Genomic DNA, 15837 nt, shown 5'->3' with positions numbered 1-15837 from the left:
TATGAAATAATAATATTAAGCCTGTTAAATTATTCTACATATGATCTCTAAAAACCCACACAACAATCCCAGAGGAAACTTTTTGCTCAGCATTTTCAGATTCCTGATCGCCCAAATTCTTGGGTGAAATTGGTAAATGTGTCATGTGACTATTGTATTTAGTGGAATGACCTGTGCCTGACCTACACCTTCTATACAGGTCAACCTCAGCCAGGGGTCCAACCCATAAACTCTATGGAACAACACAGTATAACCACCACATTTCTTCAGTAGTTCAAAATACAAATGTGATCTATTGACTATCCTACAAATGAGTACAATTCAACTTATGGAGGGGGAAAAAGTTCACATTACACAATCTGAAATCAACATTCTTTGAATATAGATTAAATACACAGCGATATTACAATCTCCTGCTGATGAGTGACTGAAATCACTGGTGGGAGTTCCAGTGTGCTGTTACTACATCCTCTACTCTTAGATCAGAGCTCAGAGTCAGACACTGGCCTCTACTGGCCCTTAGCTCCTTGGTGCCTGGCCCCGTCAGTGTTGAAAAGCTGACATGCCTTTCAGCGACTCGCTGAGAGGAGTCAAATCCACTCCCTGCCCTCTCTGTAATGTTGTGTCAAATTAGGGTAATCCCTTCCTTGACCCCGGGCGACCCGCTCTTCGTTTCAGCGATTTCAGCCACTTGACACTAATACGGGACCTGTGAGGAATGACAGGTATGCACACAGACTTCTGGCACCGGCTCAAAGATGTGTGATATGCTTTTGTTATGAGAATGAGGCTGAGGCCAGCCTGCCTGCCAGGGAGACACGACATGGAACTGCTTGTCATTAGAACACAAAAATATTGATTTACGAAGTTGATGTAGAGGGGCGGGGACCTCAACCTATGCCCATTAAAAAATATAATTCATGTCAATCTTTTCCACCCTCCAAGAGTCTGTGCTTCACATCTAATTGCGATGACATTTAACAGTGCATAAAATTGTTTTTGTTTTGAAGTATTTTAAGCAACAACAGGAAGCTCATGGCTGTGGGATTGCCTACCTCCACCCACCAGTGTGGTATGCATGACTACCACATAATTAGTGCTATGAATGGAAAAACGGTATGAAAGTTAGATAAGTGGCAACTTTTACGACCTTGAATTTCCGGTTGAGGTTCTTTGCCCCTATGAGTAACATGCATGTTGATCATAAAGGTTCCCATATGTAACAGCAGTCTGTGGGAAAGTCATTCTGCTGGCTGGGAGCCAACTCCTCTGGCTGACCGATAAACGTATAAAAGTAGTCAATTCTCTTGGGCCCTCTCAGAGAAATTGACAAAGCCATAAATTGTATTGCTTAGTGAAAACATCTACATGAAGTAACCTCAAATCAGATAATATTCAAAATAAAAAAAGGTCTATCATTAATCAGTAATAGAAGCTGTGAATTGCAGTATGGAGAAGATGTTGCTCTTGCTGTGCATTTCTCAGTTGAACAATACAGATGTGTCTAACAGGGGATTTCTGACCAACCTGTCTTTGACCGACCCATCTGAGTCTGGGGTAGAACCGGGAAGGGTCCCTCCTCTGGTCTGACTCACACTTCCCTGCTGGGACACGCCCCTTTGACTCCTCTTGGCTCTGATCTGGAGGGAGATGGAGACCATAACAACAACCTAACACTACTGATCATCTCAGCTAATTGAGACAGTATAGACCGAATCTAAAATTGAGAGGAAGAAAAAACGTAGTCCTATGAAAATACTTTTAATAAGTGAGTCGTAAAATGGCCTCCGAGTACAGTGCATTGCGAAAGTATTCGGCCCCATTGAACTTTGCGACCTTTTGCCACATTTCAGGCTTCAAACGTAAAGATATTAAACTGTATTTTTTTGTGAAGAATCAACAACAAGTGGGACACAATCATGAAGTGGAACGACATTTATTGGATATTTCTAACTTTTTTAACAAATCAAAAACTGAAAAATTGGGCGTGCAAAATTATTCAGCCCCCTTAAGGTAATACTTTGTAGCGCCACCTTTTGCTGCGATTACAGCTGTAAGTCGCTTGGGGTATGTCTATCAGTTTTGCACATTGAGAGACTGACATTTTTTCCCATTCCTCCTTGCAAAACAGCTCGAGCTCAGTGAGGTTGGATGGAGAGCATTTGTGAACAGCAGTTTTCAGTTCTTTCCACAGATTCTCAATTGGATTCAGGTCTGGACTTTGACTTGGCCATTCTAACACCTGGATATGTTTATTTTTGAACCATTCCATTGTAGATTTTGCTTTATGTTTTGGATCATTGTCTTGTTGGAAGACAAATCTCCGTCCCAGTCTCAGGTCTTTTGCAGACTCCATCAGGTTTTCTTCCAGAATGGTCCTGTATTTGGCTCCATCCATCTTCCCATCAATTTTAACCATCTTCCCTGTCCCTGCTGAAGAAAAGCAGGCCCAAACCATGATGCTGCCACCACCATGTTTGACAGTGGGGATGGTGTGTTCAGGGTGATGAGCTGTGTTGCTTTTACGCCAAACATAACGTCTTGCATTGTTGCCAAAAAGTTCAATTTTGGTTTCATCTGACCAGAGCACCTTCTTCCACATGTTTGGTGTGTCTCCCAGGTGGCTTGTGGCAAACTTTAAACAACACTTTTTATGGATATCTTTAAGAAATGGCTTTCTTCTTGCCACTCTTCCATAAAGGCCAGATTTGTGCAATATACGACTGATTGTTGTCCTATGGACAGAGTCTCCCACCTCAGCTGTAGATCTCTGCAGTTCATCCAGAGTGATCATGGGCCTCTTGGCTGCATCTCTGATCAGTCTTCTCCTTGTATGAGCTGAAAGTTTAGAGGGACGGCCAGGTCTTGGTAGATTTGCAGTGGTCTGATACTCCTTCCATTTCAATATTATCGCTTGAACAGTGCTCTTTGGGATGTTTAAAGCTTGGGAAATCTTTTTGTATCCAAATCCGGCTTTAAACTTCTTCACAACAGTATCTCGGACCTGCCTGGTGTGTTCCTTGTTCTTCATGATGCTCTCTGCGCTTATAACAGACCTCTGAGACTATCACAGTGCAGGTGCATTTATACGGAGACTTGATTACACACAGGTGGATTGTATTTATCGTCATTTAGGTCAACATTGGATCATTCAGAGATCCTCACTGAACTTCTGGAGAGAGTTTGCTGCACTGAAAGTAAAGGGGCTGAATAATTTTGCACACCCAATTTTTCAGTTTTTGATTTGTTAAAAAAGTTTGAAATATCCAATAAATGTCGTTCCACTTCATGATTGTGTCCCACCAGTTGTTGATTCTTCACAAAAAAATACAGTTTTATATCTTTATGTTTGAAGCCTGAAATGTGGCAAAAGGTTCCAAAGTTCAAGGGGGCCGAATACTTTCGCAATGCACTGTATCTGGTTGAAAGGGAAGGTTCCAGGTCTAATCCAGACTGTGCCCCTTCATGAAAGTCCTCCAGTTAGCCAGAAGGGCAGTGTGAAAAATCTGCTTCCTATACAAATTCTCAGAGGTAAATGGGTCAAATCCCTTCTCTTGTGTAATGTGACATCTTTTCTAAACGGAGAATGGCAACTGCATGCATGTGTGAAACGCAAGAGGTCAAACTAAAGCCTAATATCCAAATAATACTGGAGGCCCTGGGAGAACTGCCACAGACCAGTCTCATTCAGCAGTTTCAGGCATCATGAAGGCACACTGACTGAGTCCAAATGGGTCTTGAGGCTGTGTAAATCCAGCCAGTCATAAACACATAGCCCTTTGTTACAGTCTATAATTGCTAACGAAAACTCAACACTGTTGAAAAGTAATATGCTGAAAATCTGCAGATGATGAATACTGAGGGTCCCTGCAGAATAGCTTGATTTTTACAAAGTACTGTGCAGAATAACCACAAATACACATAAGGAGAGGAGGAAGAGGTGATGGATTTCGCTAGAAAAAGGGTGAGAGCCTGGGAAGATCTCAATTGCAGACTCCTCGGGTCCTCGTCGCCTTCTCAAAACCCATTGGAGGAGTAGGTCAGAAGGGAGGGACCTCGCTCTCATTCAACGAGTTTTGAGAAAGAGACGAAGAGAGGACACGAGGCATCTGCAATTGACATCTTCCCCACATTTCAGTACTTTCTCTACAGGTGAATGAGAGTTGGCGTAGCCTGTGTTTGACCCTGGCTAGCCGACCTGTGACTGTGTGATTGAGGAAGTTGTCCTGCTGGCCTTGGAGGAGCGGCGCCTGGCAGAGCTGCCTTGGGATGGGGAAGGCTTACTGTCCCCACTCTGACAGTCTTTATCCAGCAGGTAGCACTGGGCCATCCTCACTAGCCGGGTGAACACGTTCTTAACACTGGACACCGATGAATCTATTGGGACACAATGGGTTCATTCAGGACATGAGGAAAAGTCTATGACATGGTGTAGGTATGTTTTATGTGTTGCAACAATCTCAAACATACACACTACTGGACACAAAAATGTGTCTTTGAACTACAAAATTAAACATGCATTTTTCATGGTCATACCCATACAGTGTGTTTGTATGTGGTCCCCCATGTACTGCACAAATGAATGTTATCAGCAGCCTGTCGCATTGACTCCGGTGGTATAGTCTATCTGCTGTGAGCTAGGCAAACACACAGGGGAGAAGTCCCTATGCCAACCACACGTATGAACACCTGAAATCTAGATGGCAGAGTCTGATAATCTATTGGCTATCTCAACAACAGGACAAGAGCCTATGGGTTTGTGAGCGCCTTTCACAGATAGTCGAATTTATACAGCTGCCACGTTGGGGAGATTTCCATTTCACTGCTCATCAAAGTATTGTTCATTAAACAATATTTCTAACTGCGTTATATACACCACAAATTGACAGGCTTAGCATTGGGAAATTTCTTTTCTCAGCTTTTTGCCAGAACAAACAGGTTAATCACATCACTTGCTGTATTAATCTAAAACTCAGTAATGTTTTCTGCCAACTTGCAGTCTTAGCACATCTTGACAATACCAACTTGCATATTTGATTTAATGTGGCCTAGGGTTTATGTGGGAATTAGTTATGACAGTACATCCATCTCACTTTTATGAGGCCATATAAAAAGGTGTGTGCCCTGTGCCAGTAATGTAGAAAGACTAGGGAGTCTTCACCCGTTGTACTGGATAGTACCTGGGATTTAGCCTGGTTATAGCTGGTCCATAAGCAGCCTGGTATAATGAACTGCCTCACCCTTCCTTACTGAGTTCTTGGCTTCCAATTTAGGTCCATCCACACTCTTCTCCTGCTCCTTCACCTTAGTGGGCAGTGGTGGTGGAATAGGTTTCTCAATTTTTCCTGCAACAAGAGAAATACACACTTAATATGAAGAAAATTACTTTTTTTTTTTAAATGGTTGTGCTTGGTAACATTGGCACAAAATATTTTGTGGTCATTTTATATTGATGGGGCTTTAACCAGCAAGGCATGAAACAGGCTAGCCATCTGCAGCTGACCAACAAGACAACTTTGATTGATTTACTAAGAGCAAGAAGGTACTGTACATGTCAAGTCAGACCTCAGCTATGTGATAACATGTACTGTAGGTCTACTGTATAAAGCCATATTTGAGGTTTTGGCCTTCCATTGAGTCATCTGATTTTAAATCTCTATTACCCCTGACCAACCCTTACATCCATAGATTTTGACCCTCAATACATCAATCAATGCCAGAGGTGGATTATAAGTTATCTTCTGCAGTGATATTAAAACAATAACAAGAATTGACATGCATGTTCACATCCTCTGGAACATTAAAAAAAGGAAGACAGGACTCCAAAAAAAATCTTTCGGCCCATTTCCCATTGTTGACTTTGCGGTCCAAGTAAAATGCTGTGGATTTCCTCTAGGAGCTGATCAGTCAGGCTGAGGGAAGTCCATATACAGTATTTGGATAGCGGTTGATGTTAATAGAGCAGAACACCACACGAAGATGACATCCGCTTCAAAGAGCAGGAGCCAAACAGATTAGCAGATGTTGCAAAATAAAGGTTTAGCCCTGCAGACTAATGCTATAATGACAGAGGCAGGCTGGGTAATCCACTAAAGATTTTCTGTGCCATTTCAGAGGAAGGCTTTCTTCCACCACTCTCCACAAGAAGAGTGGGAGCCAGAGTGACTGCTCAGTTCACAAGACCAGGAAGTTCCAGCCTAAGATTGTCACTTCCTACTGACCCTGGACACCTGGTCTCTTTAGAGTGGACTAGAGTGTTTGAACTGTGGGGAAGAAGAGTGTGTGCTATGAATAATGGTACAGTATGTTATGCTTGTTTCCCAGATGTAGGTGTATGTCCTAGTACAGCTTGGCTTTGTCTGCTGGACATGTAGTCCATGTTTGCAGTTTCACAGAGGAGGGAGCTGGGGCAGAGCCTGGATAATGTAAGGTTGTTTGGCTTAACCCTGTGATTTTAAGAGTGACCTCATCTGCCCTCAGGTTCTTTGCTGACTCAAGGCAGTAATCACACACACAGTCAATGAGCTCACCCCCAATGACTGACAAGCAGAGTCTGACTCTGGACCTGATAAGAAGCTATAAGAATGACTGCTTTCAGTTTCAAATGACATCCTCTGTGAGTAAGCCGATTCGTAATTGCCCTGGAATTAGCGATGACATACTGTTTCCAAGGTTGTGTTTTTCTTTTCATAAGTGCTGCCCTCAGGATCATAGTAGACAATCAGCAGTCCTCATCAGATTCGTCTGATATTGCTGATCAACTTCAAAACACCAACTATAAACAGACTAAAATGAGAGTGTGCATTTATCATTCGGAACACATTGATAAAACTCCCCGTCATCATTCTGGGAGAGCAGTGTTGAACTGAACTTGTGCCTTCCAAGGCATACAGGACTACTTTCATCCCCAAACCTAAAGATCCCAATTCATCTAAGTACTGTACAGTGTGTGTGGTCACTGGCCTAATGGTGGCTTTATTGCCTTCATGCAATACATGACTGTATCAGTGTATGTATTTTAGGGCAGAATGTTGGTGGTGGAAGAGTATAAAAGGGTAATACACAGGGAAAAAGATTTAGAACCTCTGTAGGATTCCCGATAGTGTGTCTGTGCATCCCAGGTATATCACAGATCAGAGCCAATAGACATGTCGAAGCATCAAACCTATAGGCCTACATTCCTGAGATACTACAAGGAAACTAGAGTTAGTTCTATAATAACAATGGCTGACAAAAGTAATTAATGCGAAAGCTGCTAGGTCATCACCACAGATAAGCAGTGAAAACACATTTCTGCCCTGAAACTGATAGCAACCACTTCCTCTCTGATGCACAGATAAACATAATGTTGGCCCTGCAACCTGTTGCCACGGCACCTACGGACAGATTAAACCCGTCTGTGCTGATGCATGTCCAGCAACGCCACATACACTAGGTCAGCACTAACAGTCGACTACTCGAAGTAGCTACTTAAGGTTCGGATGGCAACAGACCTTTAAGGGCCTTTACACCTCATGATTAACTACAACATTGGTGTGGATTAGGAAACATGCCATTGTACAGTCATAGCAAAGCCTGGTGTAGCCCTAACCAACATTGTGAATTTACATTATGCTAAATAATGTACTGTAAAAGTCAAGCCAATAGGGCACATGCTGCAGCATTAGCATCAAGACAGCCTAGTGTTCTAGTCCTATGATTAGCATGGCATTGTTGTGTTGTCTAAAACTGGAGTGCCCTAAGGCCAAAGCAGTTCACTGAACTGAACTTGCTGGTGCCGTCGGTCTTTACATCACCAATATAGTGCAGCCTAAGGGGTAGAGCTAACATTTATCAACACAAACCGATACATACGATCCCACGATATCCATGTAGCACCACATTTGACAGGCAGGATATCCTTCCTCAGCTTCACATGCCACAAAACAGAAAGACAAATATGAATTGCTTTCCACAGGGTGCCCACTGCATGAAAAGACACAGACATTTGTAGCCACAGGTAAGAGAAGATATTTGGATTCATTATATTCCATATAGAGAGTAATAGTAATGGCATATTTTTGTAGGCAAGAAACTCGGTCATGGCTCGTTGGCGAAAGCCTAGATGAAATTCATATTTTTTTGATAAATGACAAAAAAATAAGGTCTGTAGTAAACAGGCTTAGGAGATCTTATACGCTTTGTTCTATAAGAATCAGCTAACTTCACTTTTCTGAATTTTGAAGCATTTATGTAATCAAATCAAGCACATAAAGGCTTCATAATTCATAAAAGGCCATGTTAACTGACTGATATCTCATAGAACTAAATGTATAACATCTAAACCGGTGTTAACCTCAGACCTTATTTTCAACAATTATCCCAAAGCCCCATAGGAGTGGCTGAACGAACCAGAGAACTAATTTCAGTTTTTTAGGACTACAAGCTGGCGAACTTGACAGTGTACATGAATGTCAATGCACATGAAGTCATTACTGTGTGTATAATGCCAAGCGTGCTATAACATTTAAATCCCTTTAAGAGACTAGAGCAATTTCAGTCAATCATATTCCAAATGACCACTAGAAAAGACCAAAGACCACAAGCGAAACATTAAAGATGGGCGTCTAGTTGAGGATGTGGAATTACGAGGGAACACAGCCTGTATTTATGCCCTGGGTCACAGTCATGGTTAACGACAAACTTACAGGAGCTGTGTGGACTTGCAGACATCTTATCAGTCTAGCTCATCTCCTTAACATCAAAGATTCCTCATTCAAAAGAACCTGCCCACCTTCACAGGCTTTGGCCTGTGGGGAAACGAGATATTTGAGGAGAATAAGCCCACATTCAAGTCTAAACCCCCTGAATGAACAGATACAGCAGCTTGTTCATGTCATATTACTCAATCATTTCTACAGGTTGCCTGACAGCTGGCAGGTTAATAGATAAAGAGGTGAGCCAGTAAAATAAAACAAAAAAGAAAATATCCGGTTATCAGGTTGTTTAGAAAAGTGCACACCACTTAAGTTGACCAAAACATGACATGTTAACACCTTGCAGAGCTTAGGGAAACTTCAATCACTTTAAAGGTCAAACAGACAAACAGGCTGTTGAAATATCCTAGCGGAATAGGTGAAGTGGCGGTGTGGAAGAGAGGGCAGAGGTCCAAATCAGCAGGAAACCTGATAAAGGGTAAAAGGAGCTCAAAAACAGGACAACGGCTACAAAACAGCCAGGGACGGAGCCAAGGAACACAGCAGAACAATACTAAATAAGTAGTTACCTGCGTAAGAATAATGCCTGTTTTCATACACACACACACACACACACACACACACACAACAAAGTAGACAAGACCAGGCAATATTAGTATCAATGCATGGTCCGTTTTTGCCACTGGAAAGACATCACAGAATAAGTAAGGTGTATAGTGATTATATGAAGATTATCTAGCTCCGTTTCGCTGTACTGTTTTGCAACCCAGTTACTCCCAAGTTATAGTAGGCCTACAAAAGAAAAGGTGTCAGTTATGTCAACATCTTACAGCATGCTCAAATTTCTCTTATTCATTTTCATAACGCAATCCACTTAGACAAAGAGATCTCAACTGCTTCAGTGACTGATTAAGAAATGAGGGATTGAATAGTCAACTCCTTGTCATGGCTTTTGCACCATCAGTACAGATACCAACACATCTTGACCACCAAAGTCAAATAAAAATCAAATCAAATTTATTTATATAGCCCTTCGTACATCAGCTGATATCTCAAAGTGCTGTACAGAAACCCAGCCTAAAACCCCAAACAGCAAGCAATGCAGGTGTAGAAGCACGGTGGCTAGGAAAAACTCCCTAGAAAGGCCAAAACCTAGGAAGAAACCTAGAGAGGAACCAGGCTATGTGGGGTGGCCAGTCCTCTTCTGGATGTGCCGGGTGGAGATTATAACAGAACATGGCCAAGATGTTCAAATGTTCAAAAGTCCATTTGATGTCACATAGCTGTCCAGTACATTAAAAATATCCTCTCATGTTGTCCTGGTTTCCAGAAGAGGATGTCTTCCTTAATTGACCCCCCATAAACGTAATGGACATACCACCAGGAGTTGTGCCAGGCCCGCCACGTCTGTTGACTCATTCAGCAGTAATGCATATAATTCACTGGCTTGTATGCAAAGTAGTAATTGCTTCAAAACATCTCTTGCCTTGTCACGGATGCGTCGTGAAACAGTGTTGTTGTGATGAAGGCATTAACTGCATTGTCCCAGCCATATCCGCAGCAGGAAGAATAAAGTCCTCCACAATAGTATGGGGCTTGCCTGTCCTAGCCACTCGGTAGCTCACCATATAAGATGCTAGTAGTCCCTTCTTATTAAATGCTATCTGTTGCTTTTATACATGTCTTACTACTCAAAAGTAATCTTTATTCTCGCTCCAAAACCTCCTGTGGCTTATTTTTCAAAATGTCATGGTTCGTTTCTAAATGGCTGCACAAAAGAGTGAAGTTTTCCCACGAGAGCGTAACGGTTAATGTGGTTGGATGTTAATGATTTGACTAGGCTACCTGTATTTGACAGTGTGTTGTTATTTTTCTGAACACTAGATGGTTTCATTTTATTTTTGGCTGTGAAACGATGCTACTGAGGCGGGGAAAAAAACCTCACCCAAATGTATAGCCCCGTTTGAAAATATAAATGGACTGACGGAAAATATGAAGATTTTATATATTTTTTAACATGTTAATCACATTTTTATTTGGAGTACCCCCGACAGCATTGCACATACACCCCTGTTTGGGAATACCTGCTCTATGGGATCGGTGTCCCCCCACGGGACAGTTGAGCTAGCGTAGGCTAATGTGATTAGGATGAGGTTTTAAGTAACAAAAACATTTCTCAGAACAGACATATCTGATATGGGCAGATAGATTATCAAGAATTTAAGCTAACTGCACTGCCCAAATTATAGTAGCTATTACAGTGAAAGAACACCATGCTATTGTTTGAGGAGAGTGCACAGTTATGAACTTGAAAATGTATTAATAAAGCAATTAGGCACATTTGGGCAGTCTTGATAACATTTTGAACAGAAATACAATGATTCATTGGTTCAGTCTAAAACTTTTCCCATACACTGTTGCCAACTAGTGACCACAATATCAATTGTGCCTAACCTGGAATAGTACATTATGGCCTTTCTCTCGCATTTCAAAAAAATATATATATTTGTACCATCTTTTACCAGATCTGTATTTATTCTCCTACATTAATTTAACATTTCCACAAACTTCAGTGTTTCCTTTCAAATAGTATCAAGAATATGCATTTCCTTGCTTAAGGTCCTGAGCTACAGGCAGTTAGATTTGGGTATATAATTTTAGGCGAAAATTGAAAAAGAAAGGGGTCAGATCATTAACCAACAACGCCGTTTTAAGAAAATGTTGTTAAGAAAATATTAACTAAATACATTTTTAAAAAGAACAATAAAATAACAAAGGGAAACCAATACCGAGTCAATGTGCAGGGGAACAGATTAAAATAAAATAACAAGTTGAGGTCATTTGTACATGTACAGCAGCTTGTGAAAGTATTCACCCCCCTTGGAATTTTTCCTATTTTGTTGCCTTACAACCTGGAAATAAATTTAAGTTTTGGGGGGGGGGTTTTATCATTTGATTTACATAACATGCCTACCACTTTGAAGATGCAAACTATTTTATTGTGAAACAAAAAAGAAATAAGACAAAAACAGAAAATGTCACCCCCCCAAAGTCAATACTTTGTAGAGTCACCTTTCTCAGCAATTACAGCTGCAAGTCTCTTGGGGTATGTCTCTATAAGCTTGGCACATCGAGCCACTGGGATTTTTGCCCATTCTCCAAGGTAAAACTGCTCCAGCTCCTTCAAGTTGGATGGGTTCCGCTGGTGTACAGCAATCTATAAGTCATATCACAGATAATCAATTGGATGGAGGTCTGGGCTTTGACTACGCCATTCCAATACATTTAAATGTTTCCCCTTAAACCACTTGAGTGTTGTTTAGCAGTATGCTTAGGGTCATTGTCCTGCTGGAAGGTGAACCTCTGTCCCAGTCTCAAATCTCTGGAAGACTGAAACAGGTTTTCCTCAAGGATTTCCCTGTATTTAGCGCAATACATAATTCCTTCAATTCTGACCAGTTTCCCAGTCCCTGCCGATGAAAAACATCCCCACAGCATGATGCTGGTATTCTCGGGGTGATGAGAGGTGTTGGGGTTTGCACAAGACATAGTGTTTTCCTTGATGGCCAAAATGCTCAATTTTAGTCTCATCTGACCAGAGTACCTTCTTCCATATGTTTGGGGAGTCTCTCACATGCCTTTTGGCGAACACCAAACGTGTTTGCTTATTTTTTTCTTTAAGCAATGTCTTTTTTCTGGCCACTCTTCCGTAAAGCCCATCTCTGTGGAGTGTACGGCTTAAAGTGGTCCTATGGACAGATACTCCAATCTCCACTGTGGAGCTTTGCAGCTCCTTCAGGGTTATCTTTGGTCTCTTCTTTGCCTCTATGATTAATGCCCTCCTTGCCTGGTCCGTGAGTTTTGGTGGGCGGCCCCGTTTTGGCAGGTTTGTTGTGGTGCCATATTATTTCCATTTTTGAATAATGGATTTAAAAATGGTGCACCATGGGATGTTCAAAGTTTTGGATATTTCTTTATAACCCAAAACTGATCTGTACTTCTCCACAACTTTGTCCCTGTCCTGTTTGGAGTGTTCCTTGGTCTTCATGGTGCCGCTTGCTTAGTGGTGCCCCTTGCTTAGTTGCAGACTCTGGGGCCTTTCAGAACAGATATAGATATATACAAACTGAGATCATGTGACTCTTAGATTGCACACAGATGGATTTTATTTAACTAATTATGTAACTTCTGAAGTTAATTGGTTGCACCAGATCTTATTTAAGGGCTTCATAGCAAAGGGTTGAATAGATATGCACCCACCGCTTCTCAGTTTGACTTCTCAGTTTGATAACAAGTCATCTTTTTATTTCACTTAACCAATTTGGACTATTTTGTATATGTCCATTACATGAAATCCAAAAAAAATCTATTTAAATTACAGGTTGTAATGCAACAAAATAGGAAAAACACCAAGGGGGTGAATATATATTTCTGCAAGGTACTGTAGGTAAGAGTACTTGGGGAGCGGGGACTAAAAGATTGCACCGTTGTGCCAATTTGACTTCAGAAAACTGTACTCTGCTCAGGATGTTCTAATGCAAGGCTACAGTACACAAAGGACAGTGACTCCCAGGACACTTCGAGTTTGAGATGAAGCAGATGAGCCAGCCATGGGGACACAGATCACTGTTCTGTCCCTTCAGACAGACCACAGTTGAGATAGAGGTTGTACGTAAAACAATAAAGCCAGAGATTAATTTTCATCAAACCTTGGACCATCAGGAGTGTTCAGGCAATTAAACCTATGTGTCATTAGTGGCTTTAATGTGGCTGTAGGAAAGCATGAAACACTCTTGCATTGTCTGGAGGCAGGAAGGAACGTCACCTTTCTAACCTGATTGAGCTTCAGCCTAAAGCTCCCTCACTGGGCCACTGCTCATCAGGTCAACTTCTCACCACTTTGATGAGGACACAGCTGAACAGGGGTGAATCACAACCATACTGCGCCAGGGTAGGACCATGGGAGGAGGGGGCAATGGATAAGCTGAGTGGGCAGGTGAGATAGAACATTTCTCCAAAATTACTATAAATAACTGCATTGACTTGAGTCGGGGCCTGTGATCTGAAAGCAGCAAGCCTCCTCGGTTACAGAGAAACATACCACTGCTAGCCCAGGGACAGAACAATACAATGCAAACAGAGCTTTTTGTAACCAGCTCATTTTTCATGTATAGCGCAAACCTCACCATATAAAAAATATCCCTCATATCACTTTATCCAAGGTGACAAACATTTAGCGCTGTCATGCAGAATCTCTGAAATCTTCTCAGAGGTCATTCATTCACCTGTACAACCCTAAATGGATATGACCTTACAAAAAAAGCCTAAACGTTATATATGCACAGGTAACACAGGGAAAACGCATTCTGACCTCTTGAAGTCTTATATAAAAATATCACAATTCTGCAGCTAAATATGTTCATTGTGGTTACCAAATACACATCAATGATGCAGACTCAAATATTGTAACCCAGGAAAAATGTTCTTTGCTTATACAGAACAAAGTCCAGATCAGTCCTACAGGTGAAGGTGGCCCTAGCAGCACTTTTTTTAAAGCCTCAGAAAGCAGCTGAATCATTGCACGAGCAGAGGAACAACATACTGAGAGGGAGAGGACGAGAAAAAGAGAAATACCTGCTATCACTGTTGTGCTGACTAAAGGTCTAGCACCAGACCTTTAGAGGACCAGAGCAGCAAGCAAGCTAGCTCACACAAGCAGAATACAATCCTGCTCCAACACAGGAGGTAGCAGCTAGAACTCACAGCTCCAAAACACACTACTACCTACATTATTTATCTTTAAGTCTATATTGATGTCTGCCATTTAATGCATATTTCAAAACAAGCTATTTTAGAGTAGAATCTCATGTCTGTACGATATCAGTGGCGATAAAGGTGTTGGCACAGTTGGTGAGGATAGGAGACAAATCGTTAAAACTAACCTTAATTAACACTTCCAGTAAAAAAACAAATGTAACTGGTTCTGAAAAATCTAGACTCTTGTGTACCCAAAACAGTTCCATCCTTTTTTGGAATTCCTCAGTCTGTCATAGTATCTATAGTGCAAGTTGTCAAAAAGGACTGCAGACTGGAGGAGGCTGGCTCTGAAGGCCTGGTTACCGAGGGGCTTTTGATTTAGCTCCTTTCCACCTGTAGCAAGAGAGGCAGCTAGCTAAATAGCAGGTAGTGTGGATGACTCATCCTGACTCACACACACACAACAGCCTGATGAGAGATTCACATTGTAAAATCTGCTGCTGTGCTGAGCCTTTCAATTAGCTTTACAGTGGGGCCCCCGATCCTCACTGACAACAGGGTCTGCGGCAGCCATTTTGCAGGAATAATGTGACTCACTGACAGGGCCTCCAGGAGTCTCTCCCAGTCAGAGCCAGGCTGTGACTCAGAGCTGACAGTGATCACGTGTCAGATGGCATTCCAGCATGTCTGGTGTGAAGATAAAACTACAATAGGGAAAGGGCATGTCGAGCCAGGTACTGAATAACTCAAAATATGTTCCCCTTTTGTCTGCCAAGAGAGCGGACACAAACACGGCGACGCGACTCAGACACTGAAATCTAAGGGGATTTCTAAGGGGACAGCGGTAATGTAAGACCTGGGATCAGATCAGCACAGAGCGCATAGCAGCTAATCAAGGAGCCATTTCACTCTCAGAGAAATCATCATACTTACTGTGCCTGAGACTATGCCAGGATGATGGCTAGTCACCGCAGCTGAAGGGGAGGGAATGATGATCTCTCACACACACAAAGGGTCTGGCCTAACGCAGTTCATCTCTGAATGCTAAAATCACTGTCATCCATTAGTAACATGGGTTAAAGCACCACCCACAGGGCTGAGCGGCAAGGCAGTGAGTCGTCATGTCAAAGTTCCTGTAAAAACACTTCAAGTCATCACTGAAAACAAAAACTAAGAACTCCAAAGAGTGAGCACATGATCTAAATGGTGTATCAACCAATTTTCTACAAAGCGAAAAGGACAAAAACAGAGAGGGTAGAAAGAAAAGAGGAGAACGACAGAGAATCGTCCGTTTCACTTTTTGTCATCGATCTTGACAAAATTGGCGACACAAAGCGCATACATTACATTGAGGTTTGTGAATCATCCCCAGGGTCCAAGTAAA

General features: G+C 41.9%; 1 protein-coding gene across 1 annotated transcript in view; it reads right to left on the bottom strand.

Annotated features, from left to right (window-relative positions):
* The window catches only part of LOC139382712 (carabin), a 45527-nt gene that overhangs the window by 14310 nt on the left and 15380 nt on the right, over window positions 1-15837 (bottom strand). The window contains exons 11-13 of the mRNA XM_071126818.1: window positions 5241-5345; window positions 4199-4377; window positions 1528-1640 (exon numbers count right to left, since the gene is read on the bottom strand). Coding sequence (XP_070982919.1) covers window positions 1528-1640; window positions 4199-4377; window positions 5241-5345 — 397 coding nt within the window. The remainder of the gene's footprint in view (window positions 1-1527; window positions 1641-4198; window positions 4378-5240; window positions 5346-15837) is intronic.

Source organism: Oncorhynchus clarkii, chromosome 2 (genome assembly GCF_045791955.1).
Source record: "Oncorhynchus clarkii lewisi isolate Uvic-CL-2024 chromosome 2, UVic_Ocla_1.0, whole genome shotgun sequence".
Classification (NCBI taxonomy): domain Eukaryota; kingdom Metazoa; phylum Chordata; class Actinopteri; order Salmoniformes; family Salmonidae; genus Oncorhynchus; species Oncorhynchus clarkii.
This window is presented reverse-complemented; position numbering and strand designations above follow the sequence as displayed.